General features: G+C 44.3%; 1 protein-coding gene across 1 annotated transcript in view; it reads right to left on the bottom strand.

Moving 5' to 3' along the window:
• LOC108590573 (uncharacterized) overlaps positions 1-17259 on the bottom strand; it is a 68638-nt gene extending 51379 nt beyond the window's left edge. Inside the window, exons 1-3 of the mRNA XM_078365981.1 lie at positions 17237-17259; positions 12271-12581; positions 11351-11443 (exon numbers count right to left, since the gene is read on the bottom strand). Of these exons, the coding sequence (XP_078222107.1) occupies positions 11427-11443; positions 12271-12581; positions 17237-17259 (351 nt within the window). The 3' untranslated portion in view covers positions 11351-11426. The remainder of the gene's footprint in view (positions 1-11350; positions 11444-12270; positions 12582-17236) is intronic.
• Between the last annotated feature and the right edge of the window lie 209 nt (positions 17260-17468).

The following is a 17468-nucleotide window of genomic DNA, read 5'->3' as shown; positions in this document are numbered from 1 at the left end:
TGAGAGATCTGCTGTGAGTCTGATGGGCTTCCCTTTGTGCATGACCCGACCTTTCTCTCTGGCTGCCCTTAGTATTTTCTCCTTTATTTCAACCTTATTGAATCTGACGATTATGTGCCTTGGGGTTGCTCTTCTTGCAGAATATCTTTGTGGTGTTCTCTGTATTTCCTGCATTTGAGTGTTGGTCTGTCTTGCTAGGTGGGGGAAATTTTCCTGGATGATGTCCTGAAGAGTATTTTCCAGCTTGGATTCATTCTCTCCGTCCCCTTCTGGTACACCTATCAAGCGTAGGTTAGGTCTTTTCACAGAGTCCCACATTTCTTGGAGACTTTGTTCATTCCTTTTTGTGCTTTTTTCTCTAATCTTGGTTTCTCGTTTTATTTCATTGAGCTGGTCTTCGACTTCAGATATTCTTTCTTCTGCTTGGTCAATTCGGATATTGAAACTTGTGCATGCTTCGCGAAGTTCTCGTATTGTGTTTTGCAGCTCCTTTAATTCATTCATATGCCTCTCTAAGTTATACATTCTTGTTATCATTTCCTCAAATCTTTTTTCAAGTTCCTTAGTTTCTTTGCATTGATTTAATACATGTTCTTTTAGCTCACAGAAATTTCTCATTATCCCCCTTCTGAAGTCTAATTCCGTCATTTCGTCACAGTCATTCTCCGTCCAGTTTTGTTCCCTTGCTGGTGAGGAGTTTTGGTCCTTTCTAGGAGACGAGGTGTTCTGGTTTTGGGAGTTTTCCTCCTTTTTTCACTGGTTTCTTCCCATTTTTGTGGATTTATCCGCTTGTCGTCTGCGTAGTTGCTGGCTTTTCGATTGGGTCTCTGAGTGGACACCCAGATTGTTGGTGATGAAGTATTTCTCTTATGGTTTTCCTTCTACCAGTCTAGCCCCTTCGCTGTACAACTGCTGAGGTCCACTTCAGGCCTTGCTTGTCTGGGGTGCACCTCTAGCAGCTGTGGCACAGTGAGGGATGCTACCAGTTTCTTTTTCTTCTATCTTTGTCCCAGGATGATGCCTGCCAAATGTCAGTCTTTTGGATATAGAGGGGTCAGGGAGCTGCTTGAAGAGACAGTCTGTACTTTATAGGAGCTCAATTGCTGAGCTGTGAGCTCTGTTGTTCATTCAGGGCTGTTAGGCTGCTATGTTTGATTCTGCTGCAACAGAGCTCATTAAGAAAACCCTTTTTTTCTCAAATGCTCTGTGTTGGGGGGGTTCGGGCTTTATTTTTGATGTTCGTTGAGGTGTCCTGCCCAGCTAGGAGGCAGACTAGCCACTGTTTGCCTGCCGAGGCTCCTCCCTGCTGTGAGGCTCGCCCTGTTGGGGCTGGCTTTGCTGTTCTGATGTGGTCTCCACCACGCCCTGAGGCGGAGTCTCTCTGTTGTAGCGGGTTGCCTTGGCAACGGCAGGCTGCGTTAGCAGCGGGCGTGTATCTCAGTAGGGACGGGTTGCCTTGGCAACGGCTGTCTGCGTCAGCAGTGGGCGTGTATCTCAGTTGGGGCAGGTTGCCTCGGTAATGTTGGACGCCCCTCCCCCACAGGGCGTCTTGGACCCACTGCACGGGGATCATTTGAAATCATGGTTTTGTTCGTCCCACTGGGCTAACCCAAACGCTCTGTCCCTGCAATCCCCTGGGCTGTCCCACTGTCCAAGTCTCGTTCCGTCTCAAGTCCAGCCCTCTCAAGTCTCAGGTTGCCGGTTCAACAGGGCACCCAGACAAGCGCCCCCTGTGGGGAGCGATAGGTAGGGCCGGCCGCCGCCACCCCGGCTGCCGGCTTCGCCAGGCAGCGGTAGTGCCAGGCGTCCCACGTCTTCTTTATACTTGGGAATTTCCCCGTTTCGTGGGCAACAAAGATCAGTCTGGAAATGCAGCTCCGACTCACCTCTCCGCAGATTCAAGGAGAGCTCCAATCCTGGGTTGTTCTCACAGCGCCATCTTGAGTCGCGCGCCTTTTATTTATTTATTTTTTTTTTGAGACAAGGTCTCACTTTGTTGCTGGAGTGCACTGGCACAATCTTAGCAAAATTGGTCCTTCTCCAATAAAAAAAAATGGAAACATTTAGGCCTAAGTAAGTTCTCAGAACTATAGGAAAAAAATTACAAAATTACACTCTGCATGCATTAATTCAACATTAATTCTACAGTACTACTACTTAAGCATCATATAGAAAAGATTACTAATCGTTTTAAAAATGGTTTTATAAAGTCCTCTCTGCTTAATGGCTGTTGATCATTTTCCTCATCACTTTCTTCAGACCAATTCTGATTTAAAAAATAAATACACTTTAGCCTTACAGAGTTTAACACTTAAAGCTATTTATATTAAAAGACTAAGAAGATTTTGAAGAAAAGCAAAAATTCTGAAGCAACATGGAACAGAAAAACAAAAACCAAATCAATTTTTTTTCTAAATCTCCTGGAAGTGCCTATTACAGGAATGGATATATAATTGTTACTTTTTCTTTTTTTCTATAACATTGAAACAATAAGGAATGGAATTATTTTTGGTGGCAAAAAGTCTCAAGATCACAGGTCCTTAAGAGATACTTATACTCAACCCTTTTAACTTATCTTTTTTCTTTTTTGGAAGACAGTCTCTCACTTTGTCACCCAGGTGACAAAGTGCAATGGCATGATCTAAGCTCACTGCAACCTCGACCTTCAAGATATTCACATGTCTGAGCCTCCCAAGTAGATGTGATTACAGGTATGTGCTACCATGCCCAGCTAATTTTTTTGTATTTTTACTAGATGGGGTTTCACTATATTGCCCAGGCTTCTCTCAAACTTCTGGCCTCAAGTGATCTACCTGCTTTGGTCTCCCAAAGGGCTGGGATTACAGGTGTGAGCCAGTGTGCCCAAACAACGTCTTTCTTTAAAATCTGTTTTTAAAAAATAGACATAAGACCACCCTATGTTACCCAGACTGGTCTCGAATTCCTAAGCTCAAGCAATCCTCCCTCCTTACCTTCTCAAAGTGCTGAGCCACCATGCCCACCCCCTTGTAACTTCTTAATAGTAGTGATTTGGTGCAAATTCGTAACCAGACTTCCATGATGAATGATTCTAGATTAGTTAAGAGTGTTCCTGTTTTAGCTTAGTTGACCTAGGGTGGAAGACACATTACAAGCATCTCTATCACCTGGTGTGTATTTAAATTTTTAATAGCAAAACTACTGTCACTTACTGGTGTGTCCATGTATGGAACAATGTCCATTTCTTCACCTTCCATCAAGTATTTTCCCGAATCTAAATCATCTGCCTTTTCTAAAATGTGACAGAAGAACTTCATCAGCTTTATTATACCTATCTTTGAAAAAAATATCAAAACTAAAGGAAAAAAGACTAACAAGACTCAAAATAAAATACAATCAGATAAAAATTTAAAAATATTGAAACATTTATTAAATTGATATTCTAAAACATTTAACATTTTAATTAACTCATTCTCAAAGGTGAGTGTTCTCTTTCTCCTATAGTTTTCTGCCTTCATTCATAATGGAAGGATATGCTACTTTTCAGTTAGAGATTAGTACAATTTTTTCCTCATCCAAATTAACAAATATCTGAATTATAAAAATCCCTATCATAGATTATACTGTGATTAACTTCTGTCTCTTTCTTAAAGACAGAGGCTGTAACTTAGTCATATTTGAATTTCTAGGACCTGGAATTCTAAATGGCCACAATTTTTAAAAATGTAAACATGAACTATTCATTTTGCTGTCAGTTTAAAGCGTCATAACATTAGAGCATAGCCTATGCAACTAATGTATATGTATATAGCATAGCACATGCAAAAAACGTTTTGCCTTTTTTATTATCACAGCCAGCACTACTGAAAATTCCACTACTGAAAACCACATCTGGGGGGAGGACTCAAGATGGCGCTGTGAGAACCACCCAGGATTGAAGCTCTTGCTGGATGCACGGAGAGGGTGAGTCGGGGACGCGTTTCCAGACGGATCTTAGTTGCCCACAGAACGGGGAAATTCCCAGGTATAAAAGAGATGCGGGACGCCAGGCAGAGGTCTCGGCTGGTGTAGCCGGCAGCCGGTGCAGCTCCGGCCCGCTCCACAGCGCTCCATACAAAAGCGCACTGTTACGGGTGCCCTGTTGAACCAGCAAACTGAGACCTGGGAGGGCTAAACTTGAGACTAAACGGGACTTGGGCAGTGAGCCAGCCCAGGAAATCCCAGGGACAAAGCGTTTGGGCTAGTGCAGTGCGACAAACAAAACAGCGATTCCAAACCCTCCCGGTGCGGAGGTTTTCTTAAAGCGCAGCTCCGCGGGGGAGGGGCGTCCGCCATTACCGAGGCAATCAGCCCCCACTGAGGTACATGCCCATTGCTGACACAGCCTGCCATTGCCAAAGCAACCCGGTACAACAGAGAGACTCCGCTACAGGGTGTAGCCCGTGGCAATGGGGCGGAGACCGTGGCAACAGGGTGGAGACCGCAGCAAAAGGGCAGAGCCTGCAGCAACAGGGTGAACCTCACACTAGCAGGGCAGAGCTTCAGCAGGCAAATAGTGATTTGACTGCCTCCTAGCTGGGCAGGATAGTGAGGCAGACACTCACAAGGAAAGCCTCAACCCCCCCACCCCCAGACAGAGCATCTGAGAAAAAAAGGGTTTTTTTCAGCCTATCAGCCCTGAATGAAAAACAGAGCTCACAGCTCAGCAACTGAGCTCCTACAAAGTACAGACTGTCTCCTCAAGCAGCTCCCTGAACCCTCTATATCCAAAAGACTGACATTTGGCAGGCATCATTCTGGGACAAAGTTAGCAGAAAAAGAAACTGGTAGCATCCCTCGCTTTTCCGCAGCTGCTATAGGTACACCCCAGACAAGCAGGGCCTGGAGTGGACCTCAGCAGTCGTACAGCAAAGGGGCTAGACTGGTAGAAGGAAAACCAAGTAACAGAAATACTTCATCACCAACAATCTGGGTGTCCACTCAGAGACCTAATCGAAAAGTCAGCAACTACGTAGATGACAAGTGGATAAATCCACAAAGATGGGAAGAAACCAGTGCAAAAAGGAGAAAAACACCCAAAACCAGAACAACTCGCCTCCTAGAAAGGACCAAAACTCCTCACCAGCAAGGGAACAAAGCTGGACGGAGAATGACTGTGACGAAATGACGGAATTAGACTTCAGAAGGTGGATAATGAGAAACTTCTGTGAGCTAAAAGAACATGTATTAAATCAATGCAAAGAAACTAAGAACCTTGAAAAAAGATATGAAAAAAGATTTCAGGAAATGATAACAAGAATGGATAACTTAGAGAGGAATATGAATGAATTAAAGAAGCTGAAAAACACAATACGAGAACTTCGCGAAGCATGCACAAGTTTCAATATCCGAATTGACCAAGCAGAAGAAAGAATATCTGAAGTCGAAGATCAACTCAATGAAATTAAACGAGAAACCAAGATCAGAGAAAAAAGCACAAAAAGGAATGAACAAAGTCTCCAAGAAATGTGGGACTATGTGAAAAGACCTAACCTACGTTTGATAGGTGTACCAGAAGGGGACGAAGAGAATGAATCCAAGCTAGAAAATACTCTTCAAAACATCATCCAGGAAAATTTCCCCCACCTAGCAAGACAGGCCAACACTCAAATGCAGGAAATACAGAGAACACCACAAAGATATTCCGCAAGAAGAGCAACCCCAAGGCACATAATCGTCAGATTCAACAAGGTTGAAATAAAGGAGAAAATACTAAGGGCAGTCAGAGAGAAAGGTCGGGTCACCCACAAAGGGAAGCCCATGACACTAACAGCAGATCTCTCAGCAGAAACACTACAAACCAGAAGAGAGTGGGGGCCAATATCCAACATTCTTAAAGAAAAGACCTTTCAACCCAGAATTTCATATCCAGCCAAACTGAGCTTCAGAAGTGAAGGAAAAATAAAATCCTTTGCGAACAAGCAAGTACTCAGAGATTTTGTCACCACCAGGCCTGCTTTACAAGAGCTCCTGAAAGAGGCACTACACATAGAAAGGAACAACCAGCATCAGCCATTCCAAAATCACACTGAATGCTAAAGAGCATCAACATAATGAAAAATCTACAACAACTAATGGGCAAAACAGCCACTTAGCATCAAAATGGCAGTATCAAATTCACACATAACAATATTAACCCTAAATGTAAATGGACTAACTGCACCAATCAAAAGACACAGACTGGCAAATTGGATAAAAATCCAAAACCCATCAGTGTGCTGTATCCAGGAAACCCATCTCACAGGCAAGGATACACAAAGGCTCAAAATAAAGGGATGGAAAAAGATTTACCAAGCAAATGGAGAGCAAAAAGAAGCAGGAGTTGCAATTCTCATCTCTGATAAAATAGACTTTAAAGCAACAAAGATCAAAAGAGACAAAGAAGGACATTACATAATGCTAAAAGGATCGATACAACCAGAAGAGCTAACGATCCTAAACATATATGGGCCCAATGCAGGAGCACCTAGATACATAAGGCAAGTTCTTAACGACTTACAAAGAGACTTAGACTCCCACACAATAATAGTGGGAGACTTTAACACTCCACTGTCAATATCAGACAGATTAACCAGACAGAAAATCAACAAGGATATCCAGGGCTTGAACTCAGACCTGGAGCAAGCAAACCTGATAGACATTTACAGAACTCTCCACCCCAAATCCACAGAATATACATTCTTCTCAGCACCACATCACACCTACTCTAAAATTGACCACATAATTGGAAGTAAAGCACTGCTCAGCAAACGCAAAACAACTGAAATCATAACAAACAGCCTCTCAGACCATAGTGCAATCAAGTTAGAACTCAGAATACAGAAACCAACCCAGAACCGCACAGCTTCATGGAAACTGAACAACTGGCTCTTGAACGTTGACTGGGTAAACAATGAAATGAAGGCAGAAATAAAGAAATTCTTTGAAACCAATGAGAACGAAGACACAACATGCCAGAATCTCTGGGACACATTTAAAGCAGTCTCTAGAGGAAAGTATATAGCAATAACTGCCCATATGAGGAGAATGGAGAGATCCAAAATTGACACCCTATCGTCAAAATTGAAAGAGCTAGAGGAGCAAGATCAAAAAAACTCAAAACCCAGCAGAAGACAAGAAATAACTAAGATCAGAGCTGAGCTGAAGGAGATTGAGACACGAAAAACCCTTCAAAAAATCAATAAATCCAAGAGCTGGTTTTTTGAAAAGATCAACAAAATAGACCACTAGACAGATTGATTAAAAATAAAAGAGAGAACAACCAAATAGATGCAATAAAATGCAATAAAAAATGATAAAGGGGAAATCACCACAGATTCCACAGAAATTCAAACCATCATCAGAGAATATTACAAACAACTCTATGCACATAAACTAGTAAACCTGGAAGAAATGGATAAATTCCTGGACTCCTGTGTCCTCCCAAGCCTAAACCAGGAGGAAGCTGAAACTATGAATAGACCAATAACAAGGTCAGAAGTCGAAGCAGCAATTAAGAGCCTGCCACACAAAAAAAGCCCAGGTCCAGACGGGTTCACAGCCGAATTCTACCAGACACACAAAGAGGAGCTGGTACCATTCCTTCTGAAATGATTCCAAATAATCCAAAAAGAGGGAATCCTTCCCAAATCATTTTAGGAGACCAACATCATCCTGATACCAAAACCCGGCAGAGACCCAACAAGAAAAGAAAACTTCAGGCCAATATCCATGATGAACATAGATGCAAAAATCTTCAATAAAATATTGGCAAGCCGATTGCAACAGCAAATCAAAAAACTTATTCATCATGATCAAGTAGGATTCATCCCGGGGATGCAAGGCTGGTTCAACATACGCAAGTCTATCAATGTAATTCACCACATAAACAGAACCAAAAACAAAAACCACATGATTATCTCAATTGACGCAGAGAAGGCATTTGACAAAATTCAACAGCCCTTTATGCTAGAAACCCTCAATAAACTCGGTATCGATGGAACGTATCTCAAAGTAATAAAAACTATTTATGAGAAACCAACAGCCAATATCATACTGAATGGGCAAAATCTGGAAGCATTCCCTTTGAAATCTGGCACTAGACAAGGATGCCCTCTTTCACCACTCCTATTCAATGTAGTACTGGAAGTTCTAGCCAGAGCAATCAGGCAAGAAAAAGAAATAAAGGGTATTCAAATAGGAAAGGTGGAAGCCAAATTGTCTCTATTTGTAGATGACATGATAGTATACTTAGAAGACCCCATCGCCTCAGCCCAAAAACTCCTGAAACTCATAAGCAACTTCAGCAACACCTCAGGATATAAAATCAATGTGCAAAAGTCACAAGCATTCGTCTACACCAATAACAGACTTAAAGAAAGCCAAATCAAGAACGAACTGCCATTCACAATTGCTACAAAAAGAATAAAATACCTTGGAATACAACTCACAAGGAACGTAAGGGACCTCTTCAAGGAGAACTACAAACCACTGCTCAATGAAATCAGAGAGGACACAAACAGATGGAGAAACATTCCATGTTCATGGTTAGGAAGAATTAATATCGTGAAAATGGCTATACTGCCCAAAGTGATTTACAGAATCAACGCTATCCCCATCAAGCTACCATTGACTTTCTTCACAGAACTGGAAAAAACCACCATGAACTTCATATGGAACCAAAAGAGAGCCCGCATAGCCAAGTCAATTCTAAGCAAAAAGAACACAGCGGAGGGCATCACACTACCGGATTTCAAACTATACTACAAGGCTACAGTAATCAAAACAGCATGGTACTGGTACCAAAACAGAGATATAGACCACTGGAACAAAACAGAGGCACCAGAGGCAACACAACCTGTCTACAACTATACAATCTTTGATAAACCTGACAAAAACAAGCAATGGGGAAAGGATTCCCTGTTTAACAAATGGTGTTGGGAAAACTCGCTGGCCACGTGCAGAAAGCAGAAACTGGACCCCTTCCTGACACCTTACACTAAAATTAACTCCAGATGGATTAAAGACGTAAACATAAGACCTGGCACGATAAAAACCCTAGAAGGAAATCTAGGCAAAACTATCCAGGACATAGGAATAGGCAAGGACTTCATGAACAAAACACCAAAAGCATTGGCAACAAAAGCCAAAATAGACAAATGGGACCTAATCAAACTCCACAGCTTCTGCACAGCAAAAGAAACAGTCACTAGAGTGGATCGGCAACCAACAGAATGGGAAAAAATTTTTGCGGTTTACCCATCTGACAAAGGGCTGATATTCAGAATTTACAAAGAACTCAAACAGATTTACAGGAAAAAAACAAACAAGCCCATTCAAAAGTGGGCAAAGGATATGAACAGACCCTTTACGAAAGAAGACATATATGAGGCCAACAGTCATATGAAAAAATGCTCATCATCACTGTTCATCAGGAGATGCAAATCAAAACCACATTGAGATACCATCTCACGCCAGTTAGAATGGCGATCATTAAAAAATCTGGAGACAACAGATGCTGGAGAGGATGTGGAGAAAAAGGAACACTTTTACACTGTTGGTGGGAGTGTAAATTAGTTCAAACATTGTGGAAGACAGTGTGGTGATTCCTCAAGGCCTTAGAAATAGCAATTCCATTTGACCCAGGAATCCCATTACTGGGTATATATCCAAAGGACTATAAATCCTTCTACTGTAAGGACACATGTATACGAATGTTCATTGCAGCACTGTTTACAATAGCAAAGACCTGGAATCAACCCAAATGCCCATTGATGATAGACTGGATTGGAGAAATGTGGCACATATACACCATGGAATATTATGCAACAATCAGAAATGATGAGTTTGTGTCGTTTGTAGGGACATGGATGAATCTGGAGAACATCATCCTCAGCAAACTGACACAAGAACAGAAAATGAAACACCGCATATTCTCACTCATAGGCGGGTGTTGAAAAATAAGAACACATGGACACAGGGAGGGGAGTACTAAACACTGGGGTCTATTGGGTGGAAAAGGGGAGGGCCAGTGGGAGGGGGAGGTGGGGAGGGATAGCCTGGGGAGAAATGCCAAATGTGGGTGAAGGGGAGAAAGGAAGCAAAACACACTGCCATGTGTGTACCTACGCAACTGTCTTGCATGTTCTGCTCATGTACCCCAAAACCTAAAATGCAATAAAAAATTAAAAAAAAAAAAAAAAAGAAAACCACATCTGATTCTATTCCAGTAAATGGCTGAATGAAACACCACTGTACCTATAATTTCGGTATAGGTAATGTAGTGTTCCATTTTATGAAGGTAAATGGTAACCTCTAATGTCTCTCCCAGCTCTAAAATGACGAACATCTGCCTACTGTCATTTAGAAATATTAATAGAAAAATAACTTGGGATTCAGCATTTACATTTCTGTATTGTATAACCTATTTCACACATTGTATATTTTTATAAGTTACAGTTAAGAATTCAGTTTATTACTTCGGAAACTTGGCATGTTTTAAAAGAATCTGAAAGCCCTGTATTCCTATTATAAACCAACTAACTAGACACTTTAGCTATGATCATTAAGGTAACTAAGATTACAGGTTTTGAAAACCTAATCATTATTCAAGAAGATTTTTACTGAAATTAAACAGGTAGAACATTAACATTCTTTTACTAATAACTTCGTTATGAATAATGAACTAAAGTGTTGTTTAATTTACATCTCCCATAAAGAAAAATAGGAGATCTCGCTCCACCTAAATACCTAAACTCTGTAAGTCTTTAAAAATTAGGGAGGCTGAGGCAGGAGAATTGCCTGAACCCAGGAGGCGGAGGTTTCAGTGAGCCGAGATCGCGCCATTGCACTCCAGCCTGGTAACAAGAGCAAAACTCCATCTCAAAAAAAAAAAAAAAGTAGTTACAAGAGGCCGGGCATGGTGCTCACGCTTGTAATCCCAGCACTCTGGGAGGCCAAGGGGGGCAGATCACGAGGTCAGGAGATTGAGACCATCCTGGCTAACACAGTGAAATCCCGTGTCTACTAAAAAAAGTATACACACACACACACACACACACACACACACACAAACCAAGCGTGGTGGCACTTGCCTTCGGGAGGCTGAGGCAGGAGACTGGCCTGAACCAGGGAGGCAGAGGTTGCAGTGAGCCGTCATCACACCACAGCACTCCAGCCTGGGCGACAGAGTGAGACTCCGTCTCAAAAACAAAACAAATCAACAAAAACCATCCTGGCTAACACGGTGAAACCAACCAAACAAGAAATTAGTTACAAGAGAAACGGCATTAGCAACCAAACAAGAAATTAGTTACAAGAGAAACGGCATTAGCAATTGCATTAGGTGACTTACCGTGCTACCTGCCAGGAGCTGTGCAGGGATGCAGCATTCTAGCTGGAGTGGAAGTAGAGGAGACAGTAATGACAGGTTAAATCAGTGTCCTGCCTGTGTTTTGGAAAAATGAAAGCAGAGTGAGAGGGAAATTGTGCTGGCTGACCAGGGAGCAGGAATCAATGAGAATACAATCTCTTTACTTAAAAAGAAAAACATTCATATAGAGATGGAGTTGCTACATCGTCCAGGCTGGCCTTAAGTACCGCCTGGGCCTCCGAGAGCCCTGGGGTTGCAGGCGCGCGCCCCGGCCCGAAAGAACCCAGTCCCACGCTTACCCCGAGAGCCTGGTCAGCGTTCAGCTGGCGGCGGCAGGGTCTGCTAAGGCTCCCCGAGGCCTCCTCCGCCTCAGCCCCGCGCCCCGCCCCAGCGCGTTCTGTTCCAGGGAACCCGCGCCCCTGAGCACCGCGACCCCCATCCCCGAGCCGTGACGCCCCTCGATCCCCCAGTCCCGCGCCGCGATGCCCCGCGATCCCCCAGCCCCGCGCCGTGACCCCCCGCCCCGCTCCGCCCGCGATCCCCGCGCCCCGCGCCTTAAGTTGGACCAGGCGAAGTTTAGGGCGAACTGGAAGTTGGGGTCTGTCTCATTCTGGAGGCCGGCGACACTCCAGACGAGTTCCGGCAAGTTGCGCTTCTGCTGCATGTCCAGCAGGCTCCAAAGCTGCCCATGCCGCGCCATGCTCCGCGCTCCTGCAGCGCGCCTCTGGCGGCGGTTTCCGCGACAGTTTGGGCTCCCGCGACAGTCGGGCGATCTCGGAGGCTGTGCCGCCGGGGGTGGGGGGCTCAGTCCTGGCCCCGCAGCCCTGGCCGGCGCAGGTTCCGAGGGCTACCCGGACCCCACGGAGGCCGCAGGGCGGACGTGGGCGCATGGGGTTCCTCACCTGAGTCCACGGCGGCTTGAAAGTCTAGGCGAGGCCCGGGAGTTTCCTTGGCCGAGTGAGTCAGGCGAGCAGAAAATGCGCCAGGAAACGTTCGGTGTTCTGGGGTGGGGGCTCTCCGGGACTGGCCTCTTCCTCCGGGCTTGGCCTCTTCCTTCCGGCGCTCCTCCCTCCGGGCCGTGGCCCCGCCCCGCTCTGGCCTCTGCTGCTCCCTCCTTCCGCGGGGCTTACCCCTGGGTGACCGCCGCCACAGTCGCCACCACCGCCATTTCAATCTGCAAAACAGGCCCCAGATGATCTGCCGTACTGATACCCTTTGGCCTCAAGTTCTTCTGGTTTCTTTTTTAGGTACTTGGAGAGACGATAAAGGGAGAAGGAAATGTCAGAGAAAAGATCAATGTCACTGGGGAAAGCCATGGCCTGAGTCCTGGCTCTGACAGACCACTTCTAGCCTCCAAGTGGTACTGAGGCTAAAAGCACTGTGCTCCTCTGGCCTCCCTGTTGACCCCAGTGAGTACTTCACACTGAAGCAGAAAGATGCCTGCCCAAAACACTCTCACTTTCCCTCCAGTGACTGGGAGGCCTGGGAAGCAGGCCCTGGGTCCTGCTACAGTTCCATGGTAAGGACCTGGCATCTAAAGGCATGTAAAGGCATCTAAAAGCAAGGCAAGGCATCTAAAGGCATGTAAAGGCGTCTAAAGACAAGGCAAGGCACGGCATCTACAGGCATGTGAAGGCATCTAAAGGCAAGGCAAGGCAAGACAAAGCATCTAAATGCATGTAAAGGCATGTAATGGCAAGGCAAGGCATCTAAAGGCATGTAAAGGCATCTAAAGGCAAGGCAAGGCAAGGCACAGCATCTAAGGCATCTAAAGGCATGTAATGGCAAGGCAAGGCCAGGCAATGCAAGGCATCTAAAGGCATGTAAAGGCATCTAAAGCCAAGGCAAGGTAAGGCAAGATGAGGCATGTAAAGGCATCTAAAGGCAAGGCTAGGCAAGGCAAGAAAAGGCATCTAAAGGCATGCAAAGAAATCTAAAGTCAAGTCCAGGCAAGTCAAGTCAAAGTCAAGTCAAGTCACGTCAAGTCAAAAGTCAAGTCAACTCAAGGCAGGGCAGGGCAAGGCAAAGGTAAAGGCAAAAAGGCAAAGGCAAAGGTAAAGGCAAAAAGGCAAGGCCCATCCAGTCAAGTCAAGGCAAGGCAAGTCCAGGCAAGTAAAATCCAGGAAAGTCAAGTCAAGTCCAGGCAAGGCATGTCCAGTCCAGGCAAGGTAAGTCCAGTCCAGTGGAGTCAAGTCCAATCCAGTCAAGTCCAGTACAGGCAAGGCAAGTCCATGCAAGTCTGGGCAAGTGACCAATGTAATTTTATTTGAATTAGTCTGGCTGAATTATGTATTGAAGCATTGAAGTTCATTATATGTTTACATTTTTAAATAATATTTTTAGGCGTTGTTGTATTTTTTCTACCTCAAAGGTACTACAATGTTTTAAAATTCTACAATTTAACTAAAACCCCATATTCATATTTTTTTCATGCAAAGCTGCTGGAACAGCTAAATTCTGGTAGGTATTGAAAATATAATCTCAGATCTATTCTGTGGTTAAGAGCTTTCACTCAAGCCCATTTCAAAGGGGAAATCTTCTCAATCACAGAAAAGTAACAGTTTTTAAAAAATCATTAAACATTCAAACCTTTCCAATTCGAACTGATGTTAAAGAAAGACACGTTTTAACCTTTTGAGTTCAAAGGCCCCTGTGACAACATCTCTTTGCCTCATATGGTTTTGGCTATGGTGTGAGACCAACCGTGTTTTCTGAAATTTAAGCATTTTTCAATAAGAACCTGATATGGCCTGATTGAGCTGTAAAATACTTGTTAGGCCTGTCCCCAAACACCAGACAATAAAGGAGGTCTGCTAAACACAGAGGGCCTTGAATCCATCCAATAGAACATGCCTCTATGGGGGCCTTCAGGGACTCTGGTTTAATGAATAAAGAGGAATGATTTATAATTAGCCTGGCAATTGTGCTGAATGGGTGTTTGCAACAGGATTGAAATGTGTGCCTAAACTAAGTTTGAAGTTGCATATAATTCTAATTACATTTTTTGGGTTTCTTTTTTTCCTGCTTGGAAAACTGTTTTCTATAGACAAAAAAAGCAGGGTGGAAAATGGCTGTTTCTTAAGAATGATACCGGCATTATAGCATTCATCACTTTCTGTTAGCCTCACAGAATGTCTGAGAAGTAGATTCTAAATTCCAAATGGGTGAGGCTTATAAATAAGGTTTCTACTTCCTCTAGAAAAATGACAGCATTCTCTAGCAACTCTACCTGCCCCATAGGGATGTGCTAGCCCATAGTAAGTGCTACTCAAGTGTTCAATTAGCAGACACACCTGGAATTTCAGCACTGTGAGTGTTCACCTGGGTTAGATAGCCCACTTGTCCCCAACCCTTGCAGCCCCTTGCTCTCCGATGGATGCGATCAAATGTTTTTATGATATTCTTACCACAACCTGTCCCAGTGCCCTTCACATCTTCCAAATGTACCAAGTAGGTTCTGAGAACCACCTCCAGAGAGCAGCGAAATTCAGTTCCCATTGCTTGGGTGCAGCTGTACCTGCTCATTGACATCCATGTCATCCCTCACTTAAAATCCTGCTGCACGTGCCCCAAGCCCCACTGAGAATGGCATGCAGATGCTTTGCCATGGCCTTCAGGCCCCTGCATAACAGCTTCTCTTTCTGCCTCCACCCTCCGTCTCTTGGTCTCCCCAGCACACCCACCCCTTCCCTGACCCAGGGCTGGGCTTGGTGATTGTTTCCTTGGCTCAGTTCATCCTTTCTTCCTGCCATGTGTCCCTTCTCATCCTTTAGCTCTCAGATTCAATGTCACCAAGTACCAGAGTCTTTCCCTACTACTTCAATAGGTGCTCCTCGCCTTAGGGTGTTTAACTTTGTCTATTTCCTGTTTCCCTTGCAGCATTTGTTACTATTTGCAGTTATGTAGTTATGTTTGTATACCTGTGTGTGTGTGTGTGTGTGTGTGTGTGTCTGTGTGTGTGTGTCCCCACTAGATCTTTCAGTAGGGGCAGAATCTTTATCTTATTTTTGTCCCTGGTTTATTTTTGTTACCTAGGATACATAACACACTGGCTAAACATTTGCTTAATGAATGAAAAGGAACCAACATGCAGACATTGCTGTAGAATAAGGAGATCAACCAGCACCAGAGAAAAAGTGTACTTTTCCTGGGAGTGATTGCTCTCCTCTTCATGGGCATAACTTCAAATCATTCCAAGTTGAGTTGTCACCTTTCTGCATCACTGCAGCCTCTGGCCACAATTATCTCTCCCTGGTATGGGAGCTCCATGGCCCTGACAGCTGCAATTTCTCCAATATGTGGGTTAGAGAGTTTCACCATCCAAGATGTAGCCCCTGTTTATTCTCAACTTCCTCCTTTCAGATCTGAAGAGCTCTGTGCCCAGCCACGGACTCAAAGGTCTTTTATTATCCTCTTCTCATAGTCAGATGGTCAGCCATGGAAAGCCACCTGATACCATGCTTGCCACTTATAATGCCTAAGGAAGGACACCTTAGGGAACTATTGAAACTTTTAACCAATCAGGATAAGAAAGAGGGGAGGCTTCCAGCACGGAGAAAGAGAAGATGGAGGAGGAGGAAGAGGAAGAGAAAATGGGAGGAGGGCCAGGGATTAGGAGGAAGAAGACAGCAGCTAGCACACCAAATGCTTTCTATGTGCAGTTTACCATGCCAGAAATTAACATACATATTTTGTGTGTGTTCCCTAATCCCTAGGGGTTAAGAGAAAACTGAGTCTAATAAAACTAAAGTGCCTGAAGTCACCCAGTTACTAAATCAGAGCTGAGATCAGATTTATTTAAGATAATATAATTTAAAAAAACATCAAATCCCTCCTGGCTGAGAAGCTAACACAATGGTTTGCATCTGTATCCTGTCCTCTTAGCTCTGCTTTTGTACACACAGCCTTTTATGTAGCACATATAATCCACCCTACAATTACAGAAGGCAGCCTCAGACACAAAGGTGCTGTGGAGCTTAAAGATGCCCAGTGGAGGAAATTGAGGCTGGGATTTGTTCTATGGCAACTTAGCCTCCCTATTCCACCAGGAAGCTAGCTGAAGAAATGATAATGATGAGTAATGATGATAATCCTTTGATTTAATCAATACTTACTATGTGCTAAGCCATAGAAATAGGGACTACTAGTATTGGTCCCATTTTACAACTGCAGAAACTGAGGAACATAAAATCACAAAGCTAGGAAGGCTTAGGACCTACTCAGTGTACCCATAGTGGGAGCCCCATGTCACTACCCCACAGTGCTTCAGGGGAGTTGTCAGAAGAAAGGCTCATGACACTGAAAATTGTGTGTTGTTGCCTAAATGCCTGGACATGGGGCCTTCAACCCATGATATCTGGGACCCAATGGTACCAGGCCAGGTGCAACTCCTGAAGCAAATGATCCGAAATCTGCCATCCTCTAGGACCCATCTCAGCTGCCACCTGTCCCTGGAATATTTTCCAGAGCCCCTGCTGGCTACATTTTTCTCATATTTCTCTGTCATCTCCTACTCCAGCCCACAATCTGGTGGTTTTCACTTTGATATGCCCTGCATACTCCATGACCCATATGGGTGCAAAAAAATAACTTCTGTGAAGTTGAGCTCAGGAAGGGATTCAGGCACAGAACCCACAGAGAGAGTGGCTGCCATTTTGCTACCCAGCCATGCAAAGTTGTTACCTTGTCACAATGCTGTCAGCTAGGAGCCTGAGCACCAATGGCTTAGTGAATACCATCTGTGCCCTTTAGTCCCAGGCTGTCTGTTTCTTCTCTAGAGCCATGTGATACAGGCTTTGCATCTGACCAAGCTAGTCTTGGACCCCACTCTGCCCTTCTTGGTTTATTGGCTTCAGACAGGTCATTTACCTTTTGATGCTCAGTTTCCTCATCGGCAAAGTGACCTAATGGCATGTGTCTCATAGGTGTTGTGAGGATGAGGTAAGACAGTGTATACAAAGCAGGAACACCTGCTGGCTCATAGGTCTCAGCTGTTGACATATTTGCCAATGGAGCAACACAATCACCTTGTCCCTAGGAAAATCTAATGGGCTGGGTGGCCACCCCATCACCAGGAAACCTGACCCAATGCACACAGAAC

This window comes from Callithrix jacchus, chromosome 2 (genome assembly GCF_049354715.1).
Source record: "Callithrix jacchus isolate 240 chromosome 2, calJac240_pri, whole genome shotgun sequence".
In the NCBI taxonomy this organism is placed as follows: Eukaryota; Metazoa; Chordata; class Mammalia; order Primates; family Cebidae; genus Callithrix; species Callithrix jacchus.
Note: the sequence above shows the minus strand (reverse complement) of the source record. Positions and strands in the feature narration are given on the sequence as shown.